The following is a 16,973-nucleotide window of genomic DNA, read 5'->3' on the forward strand; positions in this document are numbered from 1 at the left end:
ACGTAACACAAGTCACACTTTACCTACACACGTAGCTCTAAAAAGAAAAATTCAGTCGTTGCACTTTAGCTCCATTTTGAATGAAAAAGGGAAATAACTCGTTTTCATTCGTGGTTATTGGTTAGAAATGTATGTAGTAAGTCAATGTACAAATGGTTACTTTTAACATGTGTTCTTCTTGTCTGTGTATAATCTTTAAAGATAATTGAAACCAGCGTATTTAAATCAACAAAATACATTTGAAGAAGGAGAGTAATACGAAGCTTCCCTTTAGAGCTGATGGTCTCTGCGTCATTGACGGCATCAGCTATACACTAATCATGTCCAATCCGTTTCTTTTTTTGAAAATAAAATGTATTTTAATTCGAATAATATCGTAATGGCGACAAAACAGACGAGATATGTTCGTCATATTAGTAACATGATATACCATCACAATCATGTGGAAGACAGCTGATTTTGTCGACATCACTGTATGTGAATTAGAACAATAAACATACTGTATTCAGGGAAAAGTGTTTAGATGTACTTTGTACAATACGGACCATTCGTTGTTTGTATTGAGCATGTTAATTGAAGATTTGACGTATGAGTTGATAAATGTATATCACGCCATGCTACGTCCTTTCAACGAAGCGGATGTCTAGGTCCTTCTCGGGTAAGGCTGCCACACTGTAGGATATTTCTGGATTTCTAGAGGTCTCCGGTATAGTTATTTTATATCTGTGTACAATCTGGAAATATGAGATGGTTACTAGACAATAAAACAGATCCATTGATATATATGCTCTAAACCAAATGGTTTTTGCGATCACTTATCTGCGCGTTTTAATGTTTAGCGACTTTATCCATGGCGGTTTAATTTCGCAAATTTAGAATATCAAAATGTCAAATCACTTAACTTTTATTTTGATGAAAACAATATAGCAACAAACTGGTCTTCGCGGTATTATTATCTGCGTTATACGCAAATTCAATTATACACGAAAATGGTATGTATTTATGCATTGAAATAATATACTTTGTCTTGCAACTTCATTAAAGTAGAATATCATATCTGATACCTTGATTAAAGCGACGTAAATCTGCTGTTCAGCCAATCTTCGGCCTACACAGTTGCGTCTGCCCATTCCGAATGCTAGTGCACTCAGAGTCATTTTTCGTCTTCTGTCTGGGGTTTGAGTAGCGTCCATCCACCGCTCTGGTATGTACTTATCCGGCTGGTCAAAATACGCTGGACTACGACACAGGGTGTTATGGCCAAATAACACCCAAGTCTGTAGAAAGATAAGCAGAAAAGGAGAATTAACTACATCTAATATTGAGCTACATGTGTTGTTGTAGCTGAGATTATTAGGCATTGTGAATTCAATATAAATGTTGCCTTTTTATATACTATCCCACTAAAGCATGTCACTAAAGATACCGAACAGGACACCCCATCCGTGCATATACTGATACATATGATAATGGGCCAATCAGACGTCTCGATTCTTTTTTATTTTAACACATTTCTACGCAAAAAGCGAATTGATTTGGTATCAGGGAAAACCTATTTTAACTATCTCCATTTCGCACCTTTTATATTGAGCGTTAAGCAGCAGCAGAGACTACCTCAAAAACCCTATGCAGAGCTAAGGCACGATGAATAAAACATGTATCAGTACGTCAAATACCACATGACAGGCTATAATATTGCTGTGGTCTCGATCATTTCATTCGCTAAATGACAAGAAAAGAAAAAGAAAAATCATTTGTGCACTCTTGTGCTCGTGAAAGTGATTTTTTCTCGTTTAATGTTAAAATCGCAAAAACTATCAGTATCGCTAAGACTGGCCACCAGTCTCTAGAAAATTTAAAAAAATCACTAAAATTTGGCTAGATTATTTCGGTCTCTACTATATGTATGAGTTTCAAACTAGGAGAAGATAACCTAGGGAAGAACTTTGCGGAGAAAGTCAACAACTTTAAAATGTCTGGTGGCCAGTCTAGGTATCGCCTAGTGGTAACATTATTAGTGAGCACGTTTATGATTAACCGGACAATATACATAATATTAAGGACAACTATAAGGTAAAACTATCAATTAAAAAAGGACAGTAATGTAAAAACTTTGGATTTTATGTCATTGTTAGTCTCGTATTATATATTAAAAAAAACACTTTATTTTCCTGGGAGCTCGACAGCGAATTCAAATGCTTTGTGAATAACAGTATAAAAAGTAAAATGAAAGAAATGATATTAGTAAGAGCCGCTGGTCGCGAATGCATGTATTCGCAAATATACTGGAAAAACCCGACGTGGAATATCATATTGGCGAAAATAATTTAATTGACAGTAACAGACTCACGTGCTTTGGTATTAGATAATCCCCTAATATCATATCGTTGGGAATGATCCTCATCGGTCCATTTACTGTTGGATATACAAACCTGAAAAACAGTAAAATCATTAAAATACCTTTTGGTTTTGCAAGTTAACATGGAAATGTCAATTACATAATTATTTATCTATGAACAATGAGGATTATATTATCAAGAAACCATAAATGTCTATATTTGTTGATAGACATTTTCCAATCATTGTTTACCAATAATTTAGAAATATGATGGATTAAACATTTCTTCAGATCACAATGAAATGTTTATTAATTTATTTTATCTAAAAAAAACACACACAAAAAAAAACAAAAAAAAAAACGATCAAATCTATAAGGTCATCCATTATCGGAGACCTACGGGGTATCGCTCTACACAACGCTACACAAAAAGTGTAGCGTAATGTAGTGCGATCACCCGTGGGTCTCCGACAATGAAAATAAAATAACACGTTAACATTTACCGCGTTATAAGTCACTTTTAACGCGTTAACATGTAACGCGGTAAAGTCACTTTTATGCGTTAAATGTCGAAAAGTTTTAAGTATCGCTTTAATTTCACAGCACTGCGAGAAAGGTCCATTTTATTTTTCAGTAGGAACGCTAGTCTATGATATCTGAAGAGGTCAAGCACATGGATGACGTCAAGAACATGGATAACGTCAAACCCATTTTACCTAGTCTGTGTGCAGATACAAGAATATTTCTGATTGGTCGTCACTTTTAACGCGTTTTAAAAATGTTAACGCGTTAAAACTGCATTTAAAATATGTCGTTTTTGACATGAACGGCCTTTCATAGTTAATTGCTGCAAAATGTTTTATTAACAGTGCAATATGAATATTAATTCTGTATAAATCGCAAAGTGCATTTCCCTTGAAATAGTCGTTAGGTAGTTGGAAACTTCAAAAATAGATTCACCGCGATAACAAGGAGGTTTACAGTAAGTTAAACACCAGTTTACCTGAAAGATTCCTTCACACATGCTTTTAAATACGGCATATGCTGTAACGTTTCCACAGATATGGAACTACGATTGGTGCTGACTTTTCGGATTTCTTCTACCAACTTCTCCTGCTTATCTTCGTGTACCCCGAGGGACCATAACAACCACATCAGGGCTTGTGACGTCGTTTTTCAGGGTTAAGAAAATAATGTCAATGACAATGTCATTATGTATATCATCCATTTATTTGATGATTTTCATGATGAAGATTTTTTTTTTTGATATTATTGAAAACTATAATTTAAATCATGCATTATCTTTTAACATTAGTCTTATCAACATGTGTGGTCCTTAGATGACTAGCTATCCATATATATGCCGGAAAATTAAACAAGGTATGCGAAGGTACTTAATGATAAGCCAGGGACATGTGTACATGTACTTGATTCAGACAATTCTGTGTTTGCATATTACAGAGTTTTCTGCCCCTGTGGATACGTATTGATTGTGACGTCATATGTTTTGCGAGCAATATGATGACGCAAGGGAGCTAACTCTGTAATATGCAAAGACGAAATAAGCTACTTTAGATATAAACCATTTCGACTCCTCCGAACAGTATGCTACTCATCACCGAGATCATCTCATCGTCCGCCATGTTTTCATCGCGTGACAGGTAACTAAGGAGGTTATCACACTTTGGACTCTCATCCAGTTCTTCTCTTGCAGCTGAAATCTTCTCTACGCAGAAGCTGCAAAATGCATAAAACCCTCTATGTACGATTATTGTTTTTTGTTGGAGACGTGTTTCTTACATTGGATTGAAGTCAAAGTAGAAATAATAGAAAGTGATTATATATTGGCAGAACAAAATTCGAAGTCTAAATTGAAACTCTATTAATTATTGGTTTTTAATGTATATATATTGTTGAATTTGAGGACATATCAGGATGTTGTGGGTTTGAAAATACCAAATTCTATCGAAGAACCACTTAACATCTTTTTATTAACCACGTGGCTTTCAATTTTGCGACCAATATTGAAGTAAATGGCCAATAACAAAATTCTGCAGCATATCAATTGCTCATAAATAATATGAAAATATGTCAACTAAAATATAAATTTGTTCTAAAACACACGAACATCAGGGTAATTTAGAAGAATATCAACAAATGCTGCAGAGAAGATTATGAGTTTTTAGCTTCCGTAAAAAGTAATTTTACAAAATAAAGAATTTCAACAAAGACGGAAAGACGGTAACTAGGCAAACATTACCTTCTTACTTCGTCCATTGCTGATTCGAACCGATTGTACATGGGAGTTCGATACAGTTTCATCAAAGGTAATGTAAACAGTGATTTGGATATCAGATGGAAGACCTCGTCTAAGTTGTCGAAGAATCTTTCATGTTCCTTGTTTAAACCGTTTACATCCGTGCTTAATATACCAAGTCTTGTGTTGAAAGTAATCAAAGCCGTGGCTGAAATATCAGAAACATTTCATGATAACTGGTAGTTATCAGAAATTAAAGAAGGTATAAATCGAAATTGCAAAAGATTTGTAAATGTATTTAAAGCCCGAAAACCGGATAAAAAACCCATTGTGTTTATGATATTGAACGGTAGACACCTTCCAGAACATATTTCATCAACAATCGTTTGATAGAGAACTGTCCATCATCAGTATTCAAATGTGTAAGCATCGTAACCAGGTCTTCTCCACACCGGAAGTGGTCTTCAAGATGACTGCCTATTGTCCTTGGCGATAAACCTTGTTGTAGAGGCCTTCTTGCGCGGTACCAATTCTCTCCTTGTCTGCAGTGAAAATCGACAAATGTTTCAGTTATGACTGATATCTTTTCATATGAGCAATTTTCTCAAACGCCATAGGCTGCCTTTGAAAAACGTTTATTGAAATTAAGTTTTGACAATAAATGTGGTAAAATACGATAAATGATGTCTCAGAAAAGTGCGGGCTCTCTGTAATACCATAGTATTGATACTACAGTATATCAAGGCTAAAATAAAATATTCGATATCCATTTTAAAACATTGGCATTTTATTTTCATATTTTTTTTACCTTGTACTAAGCATCTCTACTCCCTTGCGAGTTGCATATGCCTGTAGTATTGGAATGGATGTCCGATTTGGATGGACGCCTTCCTGCGATATGACGACATTTATCAACCCTGGATCAAACAACAAGACACTCTTGTGCATACCCATTGGAAACAGGACTATCTTCCCATATTTGGCATGAAGTTCGTGGAACAGTAGATGAAACTTCGACGTGGTATGACTGGCTGAAAGTATTATGAAATATAACGAGACTACAAACGTTCTGTAAAAGTTTGTATAAATCAAAGTTTAGGACAATGGAATATCAAATCGTTTTTCTTTATTTAAAACGACTATTAAAACAAAGAACTACAAATTGTAATTACTTAAAAAAAATATAGGTCAGAAAAATTACTGAGAGTGAACTTTTCCACATTAATTTAGTTTTCGTTTGAAAATACATTTTAAGACACTTTGTATTAGAGAGAGTTGATCATAGAAAGATCGGACAAATTGGTAATCACCTAGAACTCTATCAGGATTTCATCTTTACAACACGAATCAATGACAATTTCCACGTTAGATCTGCTATTATAAGATTGACAGAACAAAACGACGCTACTTACTGAAGGGCTCCAATGCTAATATTGTTCCTAATAAAGGCAATCCTCGGATCCCTTTTGGTCCCGGTATTGCGTTCATGGATTTTATGTCATTTTGTGTCTGTGGTGACTTAGTCGAGATGTTGAATGTATCAGTTTTCTCTGATGTAGATTCCGAACAAGCATGGACGTCGGCTTCTAACACCAGGGACGGAAGTCTTTTGGAAAGAAGGAATAATTCTCTTGTCTTTTGTAAATGATTACAAGAACGCAATACCGAACCGAGTGGTAGGTGCCGAGGCATGCTGCCTGTTCAAGTAAACAAAGATGTTAAGCTAAAAAAGTCAAATGTCAGGTTTCACTTTACTTATACATTGTATATCTTAATCCATTTCATTTCACATCTTATTTGGATAGAGGAAACATTTAAAATTTTATATACTATATATGAATTATTTTTCATATTGATTTTTTGTAGTTAGATATCCTGTAAAAGGCAACTGTTGTAGGTAAAGTTTTGCATGACAAAATAGAAATGTTTGTCGATGTTTCTTTTCAACACTCGATATTGCTTTAATATATTCGGGAATGAAACTATCATAAAAATAATTATCATATGACTTCCGTGTTTTCCCATATATAAAGCCATTTCATAAATTTAATTTATTACACACGTCTACTATAACCTATATGCATTGTGTTTGGTTGATTCAGAATGAATGATATTCATACGCGTGGGAAATGACCTTTTTTATTTCGAATTTTACTACGAAACCAAAACTGCACGTTGAGCCATGAAAAATGAACCACAAAACAAATCCAATAATAAAACCATCGAAATATTTTGATTTAGCCAACATATTTTACAACATTCCTTACGCCATTATTTAAAAAAAAATCTAAAACACGTTAAATCAGCTGAGAAATTAAAATACATTGAACAACACGTGTAATACATGTACAATGGTGTGTAAAATCAGATAAGATAAAGGAAATGCACAAGTCAAAAAAACTCCCCCCCCCTGAATGATACCTCAATCCTCAAACGGTGCCTGCTTTCCCCACTGCATGATCATAAAAGGCAATCAAATTTCAAAATCTTACTTTTTCTTATCTCTTTAACTGATTTTATTATCATTTATCATGAATAACGTTTCCTTTGACACCGCCTCATTTTTGGCAGCAGGTTTTTAGTGTTCGTTGATATGAGGAAGGCACTGGGTTTTGTTCCTTGGTCGAAAGATACCATATTCTGTGAAGATGGTAGTTTCTGCTCCTGCTTAGCGTTCAGGATAGTATAATGTGACAGATAGGTTGTTTATTGTGTTCGGTGACATGCTTAAATGCGATAACACTATAAAAGGGACGAGATGGACTATTACAAGGGGAGATAATACGAATAAAATAGAGTGGAACCAGGGTATATGGAAGTTCTTAGTAAATGGAAAATCTCTTTATATTATCCAATTTTCAATACAACCAAGAAGAAAGACAATGAATATGTCTAACTTGGATAATTCCATGATAAACCAAACGAAACGGAACCTTAAACGGTGCCATACTTCGAAGAATGTTTTAGGACAATTTGGCAGATTAACATGAACAGCACAAAATGAATGTTGCCAATATTTCACTGTTCTGCACAAAATTGTATGGATAAACATCGACATTACTTTACAATGTTGTAAATCTACATTTACATCCATTCAGGAACCTAAAGTAAATGAGGTGAACTGAAGCGGTACAAATAGTTACACACAAAATGTGTACCTGTATATGATACGTACCACGTGACCACTTGCCTATATGCACTGGATCTCGGATAATACTAGGGAAGCATTATAAAAAGCTGTTTTCATTACAAGATATTATGCATTTTATGTATCATGCCAACTTTTATCGACTAACTAGTCAACACATTCAACATAACGATAAAGATATATAAAGATCCTTGCAGAAACTTTATTTACAGACTAGAAATGTGAACCTGTTGACCTATTTTTTTGGGTTTCACATGTAGTTCTTTATGACAGGGACATGATACGGCGTGGCCCAGAACAAAACTTTCGTAAACTACTCATAGAAGAATATGAGAACACCAGTTTACCGTCCGATCATTAAGGTAAATTTAGAGACCGTAGGACCAAATGAGTTTCCGTAGACGACAATCCTCCAGGTTAAATGGGAGTTTCAATTATGGTCCTTAATAGTGGTGATGTTGAAGCGGATTATGAAAGAAAAACAAAAACTGTGGATTTAAAATCAATAAAGATCTATAGTTTTACAAATCTTGTCATCTTGTATCGAATTCCGCACTAAAAAGTTGTAAATTGCCATCAAATTTCACTCTTGTTTTATCTCCCTCAGACATTAAACAGACTTCAAAGAAATATAAAATTCCTTTTACACATTTTATATCGACAGGTATTACCCAACAGACTCCGAAGCATTAACCTTTCTACGAAATCATAGGGGAATTTCTCTAAAATTCAAGAAATCTAACTCTATAGTTGGTTCTGTAGTCTTTATGAGAAAGGTTTTCGCAGGGGTGTTGGGACATAATATAATTTTTGTACTGTTTTCTGATAGCGTTGAACTGTTTGTAGTACACCTAACAGCATACCGACAGAGACGCAATGCGGGACACTGCCCGCGGTGATACGAACAAGCTGACTTAAAGCAAGTTTTTTATTTACTCTGTCGCCGTTGCCATGGAAATGAACCTACTGTCTTCGTCACAGAGACGATCCTTCAGAAAGGCATAAGGGTAATTGGAAGATTTAAATCGATCAAAAGTCAAGAAAATTTTCTCTTTTGATCATATGATGAGTCGGTAGTTGCAATCATCATCATCATCATCATCATCATCATCATCATCATCATCATCATCATCATTATCATCAACAACATCATCATCATCATCATCATCATCATCATCATCATCATCATCATCATCATCATCATCATCATCATCATAATCATCATCATCATAACCATCAATCATCATAATAATCATCATCATCATCATCATCATCATCACCATCATCTCATCATCATCATCATAACCATCAGTCATCATCATCATCATATCATCATCTTCTTCATTACCACCATCATCAAAATCAGCATATCATCATCGGCAGTAGCGCAGCAGCATCAATAACGCCTTCATTAGGTAACAGCATTATTCACTTCATCTGATTTGCATATTCAAACCAGATTGCTAACTTCCCATGTGTTTAACATGCTTTAGAGGGTTATATATCATATAGCGGGTAAATATTTAATAGAGTATTTATACTGGGAGTCATTATGTACGTTTCGCATACCACGTGACTAAAATACCCTTTATGCACTGGAGTGTTCCCTGATTAAAAGGACAGAATTGTATAGCTTATATTTCATTGACGTTATCGGTACGTAGGATTTTTACCTGTCAATAGTTTCAACATATACCAAATAAAATACCAGCATATCTTTAGCAGTTTAACATGAAAAGGATATTTAATAAACCACTAATGGAAAGACTTTATATAGACACGTTTTAAAACATGAAAACAAAAGCACAAAAATTACATAAAAGGAAAACAATGGGTTATTATGTTACGATATTGATATACAATTTATATGATGTCTTAGTGTTTTGTGATTCATTATTATTTCAAAACTGTACTGACAAATACTTACCTTATTATCAGTGTACGAAAAAGAATTTTCATGCAATAGAAAATTATTTACTTCCGGAGAGTTAAATTTGGCAATACAGCCTTGACTGTGTCACCAGAGACCTTAACGTTGTCCTTATATTGCGTACTCAAATAGACTAATTTTTCCACAGCCGGTTGTTGTAGCGTGTGAGTAAAATATGTTTTTAAATGTCTGGATTTTCTTTTATCAGTGTTGAGTGTGAGAGATTCATGCTGTAGATCCGAGTAAATACGATATGTCCTACTACAAAGCACACAATTATTTAGTGCATGACGTTTGTGGGGAACATTCCAATAGAATAATATAGCTATACAACAAGAATGGTTAGCTTAAACGCAACGTTTTCGTTTTTGCTTTATTTCATATAATACTTTATATGGTGTTTTGCACAATGTTTTTTTGAAAATATCTTTAAGAAGCGTAGTGTAATATATTGAGGTTATTCTTATGTATTCAATGAAGTTGTTCTTTTCCTTATTTGTGTTTAAGCATTCATGCTATGATGAGGTCAACATAAACTGTAACAGGTTTCTAATTGTCCATTGTATGTTTTTTATGTCCTACATATAAAAAAAAACTGCTGTCATATAAAGAGGTTGACGGAGTAGATATGTGTTGGGCAAACTGACAGCATTAAATGCATCAGGTGAATCGAGTTTACGCATGTATGTCTATTTAAAGAGGTCGTTTTAAGTCCCATTATGCTTTCACAAAACTCTGCTAAGATGAACATAAGGATTTCTTGTGAAACGAACTTCATTTGGTTTCTTTATAATGAGGATAATTACGTTAATAATCAATTAGTAAAGAATTCTTAAAATAGAACGGGTTGATTCCCATACATAAAGATACGTCGTGTACAACAAAACAAGCGTGACCACGAGCGAGGGTAGTTTCGAGTTTTCAGTCATGAGTAATACAACTGTTTAAACGTAGAGTTGACAAACTTTTATTTATCTTGTACGTACAAGTTATTATCTTGTACGTACAACTTAGTATCTTGTACGTACAAGTTAGTATCTTGTACGTACAACTTAGTATCTTGTACGTACAAGTTAGTATCTTGTACGTACAAGTTAGTATCTTGTACGTACAAGTTAGTATCTTGTACGTACAAGATAGTATCTTGTACGTACAACTTAGTATCTTGTACGTACAAGATAGTATCTTGTACGTACAAGATAGTATCTTGTACGTACAAGTTAGTATCTTGTACGTACAACTTAGTATCTTGTACGTACAAGTTAGTATCTTGTACGTACAAGTTAGTATCTTGTACGTACAACTTAGTATCTTGTACGTACAAGATAGTATAATGTTGAAACTCTCGGTATTAAAGGCTTTGGCTGGTTTACTCTCACAATGGCATCGCATGCTATACGTATATTACGTAAACTTTGTTTAAGCCAAAGGGAGAAAAGAAAATATGTTGTGGAGTTGTAATGCTGTGATAAGTTTCCGAACACTTATATGTAAATATTTATAACAGAGTATTTACTATGATCATCATTTGGACAATAATTGATGTGTGTATATATGTCTAATAAACACAAAAACACATATGAAATATATTGTTTTGCTTTTGTTGTCTTTGCAATCAGTAACTCATTCGAATTAGGGCATAATGCCTAGGATTTTTTTTCGGAGGCAGTTAATTATTTTCAATACTACTATTCTGAAGTAAAATAAATGCTCAAACATTTCCAATAATGGCACCATTGTGAAGTATTTAACTTTTATTACTGAAGAAAATTACGAATTTGTTTAATAGATCAAACTTATCATTCATCGGAGATGAATCATATCCGTTTTATCACTAAATATATCTTATCTTCTATAAAACAAGCGACTATACAGTTTTCTCGAAAGGAACTATACAGTGTCAGTTTCAAAATAATGCAAGTGACTATACAGTTTCAACTCATAATCCGGCAATTTCAAATTACGATTGTGAAAAAGATATTGTTCTCATTAACATATATTCATATTTTTAATATTGTCAAATAAGTTAATAAACCTGTAATCGTGCTTGAAGCAATGTAAAGTAGACCGACTATCTTTAATTACGAAAAATATCAGGCGGGTGAATCAATTCTGCGGTGATGAACAGCAGTTCAACTCAACTTGTATGTTCAAGATACTAAGTTGTACGTACAAGATACTATCTTGTACGTACAAGATACTATCTTGTACGTACAAGATACTATAAGTTGTACGTACAAGATAGTAACTTGTACGTACAAGATAGTAACTTGTACGTACAAGATAGTAACTTGTACGTACAAGATACTAAGTTGTACGTACAAGATACTATCTTGTACGTACAAGATAATAACTTGTACGTACAAGATACTAACTTGTACGTACAAGATACTAAGTTGTACGTACAAGATAATAACTTGTACGTACAAGATACTAAGTTGTACGAACAAGATACTATCTTGTACGTACAAAATACTAAGTTGTACGTACAAGATACTAACTTGTAGTCATGTAATCCTATACACAATAGATCTACACATACAAAAATACGATATATCAGTGATATACTGCATGAGCAAAAATGTACTTCTATACGTCCAGAATATAACTGCAGTAATCGATATAAATTTATTTATCTATTAACCAGATATATCATTACAGTGTGTAGTTTGGAATATGAAATAATATGCACGATAATATAAGATAAGATAAGATAAGATTTATTCTGGTTCAGAACAATCATGAGTCCTCTATACCAGACTCGTATAGATACATATTACATCAGTCATAAATGTATTTATAATCTGTCCACATCATACAAAATTGTGGTATAATGATATTGTTGCTTCGTTATTGGAAAAAAAAGTTCCTGATTCTTCCAGTGATTATCCAACTTATTCTTAAAACATTAATTGCTGATACTACATGTTCTGGCAGTTCATTCCAAATATTTACAGTTCTTATAGCGAAACAGTTCTTTCTGACTAATGTTGTTGATCGTTTTGGGAATATTTTTTTCGTATGTCCTCCACTATTATTGCGGTCTGATGCATCTTTCCAAAGTAATATGGCGTTGAAACATTCTTTATCGTAGAAATGACTTGTTATCTTATATAGTTCGATGCGAAGTTAAGTCTTCAAAGATTAGAGATTCGTATTAAGGATAAATACTGACACCAATTTACTAAATTCAATAGCATAGTAAGTGTAGTTAACGATACATATATAGGGATTGGATTTCGTTTTTATGTTAACCATGCTTGTATGGAGCAAATTCCTCTAAGAATATATTCTATGGGGCGCGTTAGCATGGTTAACATAAAAACGAAATCCAATCCCTATATTTACACTCACACGACTTTTTATTTATATTTTATGCAATAAAATTGTCATTTGAAAGTGACGTAATTATTCAATAAAAGTCGGTCAAAAGTGGGAGGAGCTTACTCAATTGAACAGCGAATGATGACGCTTCACGTAAGGTAGAATTATTCATCCGCGACGACAAAAAAGTTCAATATTTCAGTGTAAAATAAACATGACAAACAAAGTAAATTTCAGAGATAATTTTATTTAATCAGATCAGAACTTTAAATAGATATTCAATTTTGCTAAAAGTTCATAACATATAGTATTTGTTCTCGGCCACATGTGTGAACTCGGTGACCGTTATTGTGCAGCGAGGCGAGGCTGACGCAAGCTTACACACTGGAGTTTTCCGAAGTTATCAAAACACCAGTGTTCAGGTAGCTAAATTTGTTTGAGATTGTCGTCTGACTTGACGATAATAAGGCCAGGTCCCACTGCAGAGCGGATTAATTACGGATGAATTTAGTTTACAAATTTTGGCCATTCGTTGTCATCCGCAACAAAATTGGCAAAAAATAACAAATTAATAACATTCTGGGAATTTATTTACAAGCGAATACGATAACGGATGCTCTCCCGTGAGGTGTACAATCGGTAAGCTTATGCGGATACGTAACAAACACTTACGAATATATATCGCATATATTGAGGAAACAGATCGGAAGTATTGCGATTGTTACGGAAATATTACGAATGTATTAATAATGCATTGCGCAGATGTAGCGGAAAGAACGGTTGTATTGCGCATGTAGGGCATCTGTATTACGGAGGTAAAACAAGCGCGCTCGGGCCTTTCGGTATCGCTTTTCACAACAACACGACTCCAACAAATTAAAGATAAGCAAGCTGCAACTTTTATCCTACCTCCTCCAGATACAAAGAAGGTCCAGTCTGTTTCAAATTCAAATCAAAACAGACTTTTTCTTTTCTGTCTTTGAAACAATTTCATGAATTGAACAAGTAGATTAATATGTTGTTGGATACCATTGTTACGCTGCATTGGTATTATTGCCGATGACCCATTATTACACCTGTACTTCTCGACGGACAGGAAATAATAGACAAATATGTCGATTTTTGCCATATTTATACTGTAGTTTTGGTTTACGCAACACGTTTGTAATACATTTGCAAATTATTCTCAAATCAAATGCAAAACCGACGCAATAGAAACGCTGAACTCAATATGCATTCGCTACAAATTATTTTGATTCGTGATGTCAACGTGATTGGTACGCTATACATTCGTTTAACACTCTGTCCATGTTCGCTTTAAAGCCGCAAAACCCAGTCAGTTGCGGATACCAACGAATAACAGCGGATATACAACGCATATAATAAGCATGTATTGAGTATGTATTGCGAACGAATAGCGTATCTAATGCGAATGATTTCCGCAATCAAAATTTTGTGCAGTTCAAAAATCCTGGGAACGGAAAAACACGCCATTGCGGATAATTGCGGACGTGTGCGGATGTTGGGCGACAGATACAAGTACGATTTACGAATATTGCGTATGTTCAGCGAATACCAGCCAATTTTGTGCGCAATACATTCGCAAATCTTCCTAAACGCCAGTGGGACCGGGCCTTTACATCCTTCGGAGCCATGTGATTATATAATCTACGCTTAGATCCATCGCCATCTATAGATGGAGCAACTTCACTTGTGTTCGATGGATACAATGTATTTGTGGTGACGCGTAACTATCAACAAGTGGATTACTAGCGGTGCATGTTTTATAATACACATGATTAAATTCTCAAAGAACAAAGACAAGAGGATATGTTTATATTTGACCTCTATCAGAGGGTCTCACGCCCGTCCACCCCAAAGACTCGATCGTAGGACGAACATAGGCACAGAGGTAATGTTTACATTTGACACCCATCATTTTTAACAAAAATGAAAGCACGTCGCCCCAGTCGGGATATTTTTCCGTTTCTTTATACAATTGTTAATTTAAAAATTGTTTGAATCATATATAAATATAAAACATGTATATATTGTTTACATTTTTTCAAAATTCTATGAAAAATAACAATATACACGTATTGCGTAATGTTGCGTTTAAATGTAAACAAAAAAAGTAGCCCCTGTACGTTGCATAGAACATTTTCGCAAGTTCAAAGTTCAATGTTACCATGCAGTTATGGTAAACAAAATCGGCTAGTACTTACGTATAGTGATCATGATCAAGCCTAGCAAGTGTAAATATATACGTATGATGTAGCAACTGGAGCTAGGAATGAAGTAACCAGTGCTCCAATATGATATCAAACATGTGTTAATTCAAGTTTAATGATTTAACATGTTTACATGGTACATTACATACCTGTACAATGACGGTATGTGTGCCAATAATTTTATGGATGGACTGTTAATAATTTCAACATACGTAACCCAGATACTTAATTCAAAAATGGAGAATTAAAAGTGACCTAGAAGCTGATGAGCTGAAATAGACCGAAAATCAGGCATATAAATAAGTATATACATTTTTAAACAGCCTAAACACATTATTTAATTGTGCCTGATGCATGTACATATGTAAGTACACAGATAATGTATGTATACACATATTTCATATTGACTGTTGGTTCGTGCCAAGTCTCTGTGTATACATATATACATGATAGCTAGGCTAATGGGATATACATACATATAATATTATAAAATGCAATGAAATCATAATATCCAGCTGTACTTATCTGTTCTTCGACCTTCCGTGCAAACTAACTGACGTGTACTTGTGCTTACTTCATTTGTTTACAAGTTTTGTCGAATCACTCCGTGGAAGACCTCTTCTGGAAACACTATACAAACACGTGCATGCTACCATCCCGGGATGTTAGTGCTACCATCACAGGATGGCAGCTATTATAATCAATCGCTTTGCCTGCCATGTTGTTGGAATTTTACATGGTTATGAATAATCTGTTCACTTTGAATGGCTGGCCAAAACGATTTACGTGTGTTGATTGGTTACTTGTTGCTAATTTCGTGTGTGTGAGGGGTACGTACATGTACCAATGAGGAAATTGTTGCAAACAAATTATCATTAGATAAACCCAGAGAATCTAGAGAGGTTTCAAATGTATTGTCGGGAACGCGTGGAGCATCTCTATATAGCCTTACTAGTACTGTTAGCTTGATGATCATGGCCTACATATACTTAAAAAAACTGTCCGTACAAAGGGAATGCTGAAATAAAATGTCGGGCCTTACTTAGGGGATATCTGTGGCAATGCGTGCGCTAAAGTAAAGTTTTAACCGAAATGTTATGCTTTTTTCTATATGCAAATATTATGTACTTCACCAACTTGTCCAAATACATGTACATTTATATCAGTACATCATATATTAGACGTAAAACTTCTTAGAATTAGGAAAAGGCCCCCTACACCTTCTGAACCACTTTATTAAAATAAACTAAACGTTCAATTTCATAACGTATTTTCGTATTATATTTCCCGATGTCGTCATAATTAGAAAGCGTTAGTTGACTATTACTGCGCCAGACGGCTGTAACCTCATCTTTTGCCATTGTTATCAATTTTATTATGTAACAATTGTTTTTAAGAGACTTTTATTTTTTGTTTCGGAAAGGTAGCCTAGTGGCCCTTTCATGAATATCATGAAGTTGATTAGCTTTTACAATAAATGCATTTAAATTACCATTCTTCAAAAATGAATTGTCATAAAAACTTTGCCAGCTAAATGTGAACAGAACCATTCGTCAAGCTTTCCTATCAATGCTTCCTAATAAATAATGTTGTATGATAGACTTCTTAGCTTTTTGGGAAGCTAAAATTTGTCGATTTCTATGTACATTTTTAATAAGGCGTCAGTCGAATAGAAGTGCTTTGAGCGACTTTGAGCGACTTTTTTTTAATTGATCGCTATATCGTCGTAGTTGTCAGAGTTTGAC

At 34.3% G+C, this 16,973-nt stretch overlaps 2 protein-coding genes across 4 annotated transcripts in view; both read right to left on the minus strand.

The window, feature by feature from the left end:
* Positions 1 to 332: 332 nt before the first annotated feature.
* LOC138325503 (cytochrome P450 10-like) lies at positions 333 to 16,575 on the minus strand. 3 transcript variants are annotated; one of them, XM_069271223.1, is made up of 10 exons: positions 15,803 to 16,575; positions 6,008 to 6,292; positions 5,404 to 5,626; positions 4,953 to 5,137; positions 4,599 to 4,803; positions 3,922 to 4,075; positions 3,342 to 3,508; positions 2,351 to 2,432; positions 1,065 to 1,277; positions 333 to 734 (listed from the first exon to the last, which is right to left on the minus strand). In XM_069271223.1, the coding sequence occupies exons 2-10, from the start codon at positions 6,285 to 6,287 to the stop codon at positions 618 to 620; spliced, it is 1,626 nt and encodes a 541-aa protein (XP_069127324.1). In that variant the 5' UTR covers positions 6,288 to 6,292; positions 15,803 to 16,575; the 3' UTR covers positions 333 to 617. The 3 variants fall into 3 exon arrangements, with proteins under 3 accessions (XP_069127324.1, XP_069127315.1, XP_069127306.1); XM_069271214.1 differs by lacking the exon at positions 15,803 to 16,575 and adding an exon at positions 9,671 to 10,045; XM_069271205.1 differs by lacking the exon at positions 15,803 to 16,575 and adding an exon at positions 8,091 to 8,225.
* LOC138325497 (organic cation transporter protein-like) overlaps positions 8,090 to 16,973 on the minus strand; it is a 30,161-nt gene continuing 21,277 nt past the window's right edge. Inside the window, exon 10 of the mRNA XM_069271194.1 lies at positions 8,090 to 8,185. The gene's annotated coding sequence lies outside the window, so the exon portion shown is untranslated. The remainder of the gene's footprint in view (positions 8,186 to 16,973) is intronic.

This window comes from Argopecten irradians, chromosome 1 (assembly GCF_041381155.1).
Source record: "Argopecten irradians isolate NY chromosome 1, Ai_NY, whole genome shotgun sequence".
In the NCBI taxonomy this organism is placed as follows: Eukaryota; Metazoa; Mollusca; class Bivalvia; order Pectinida; family Pectinidae; genus Argopecten; species Argopecten irradians.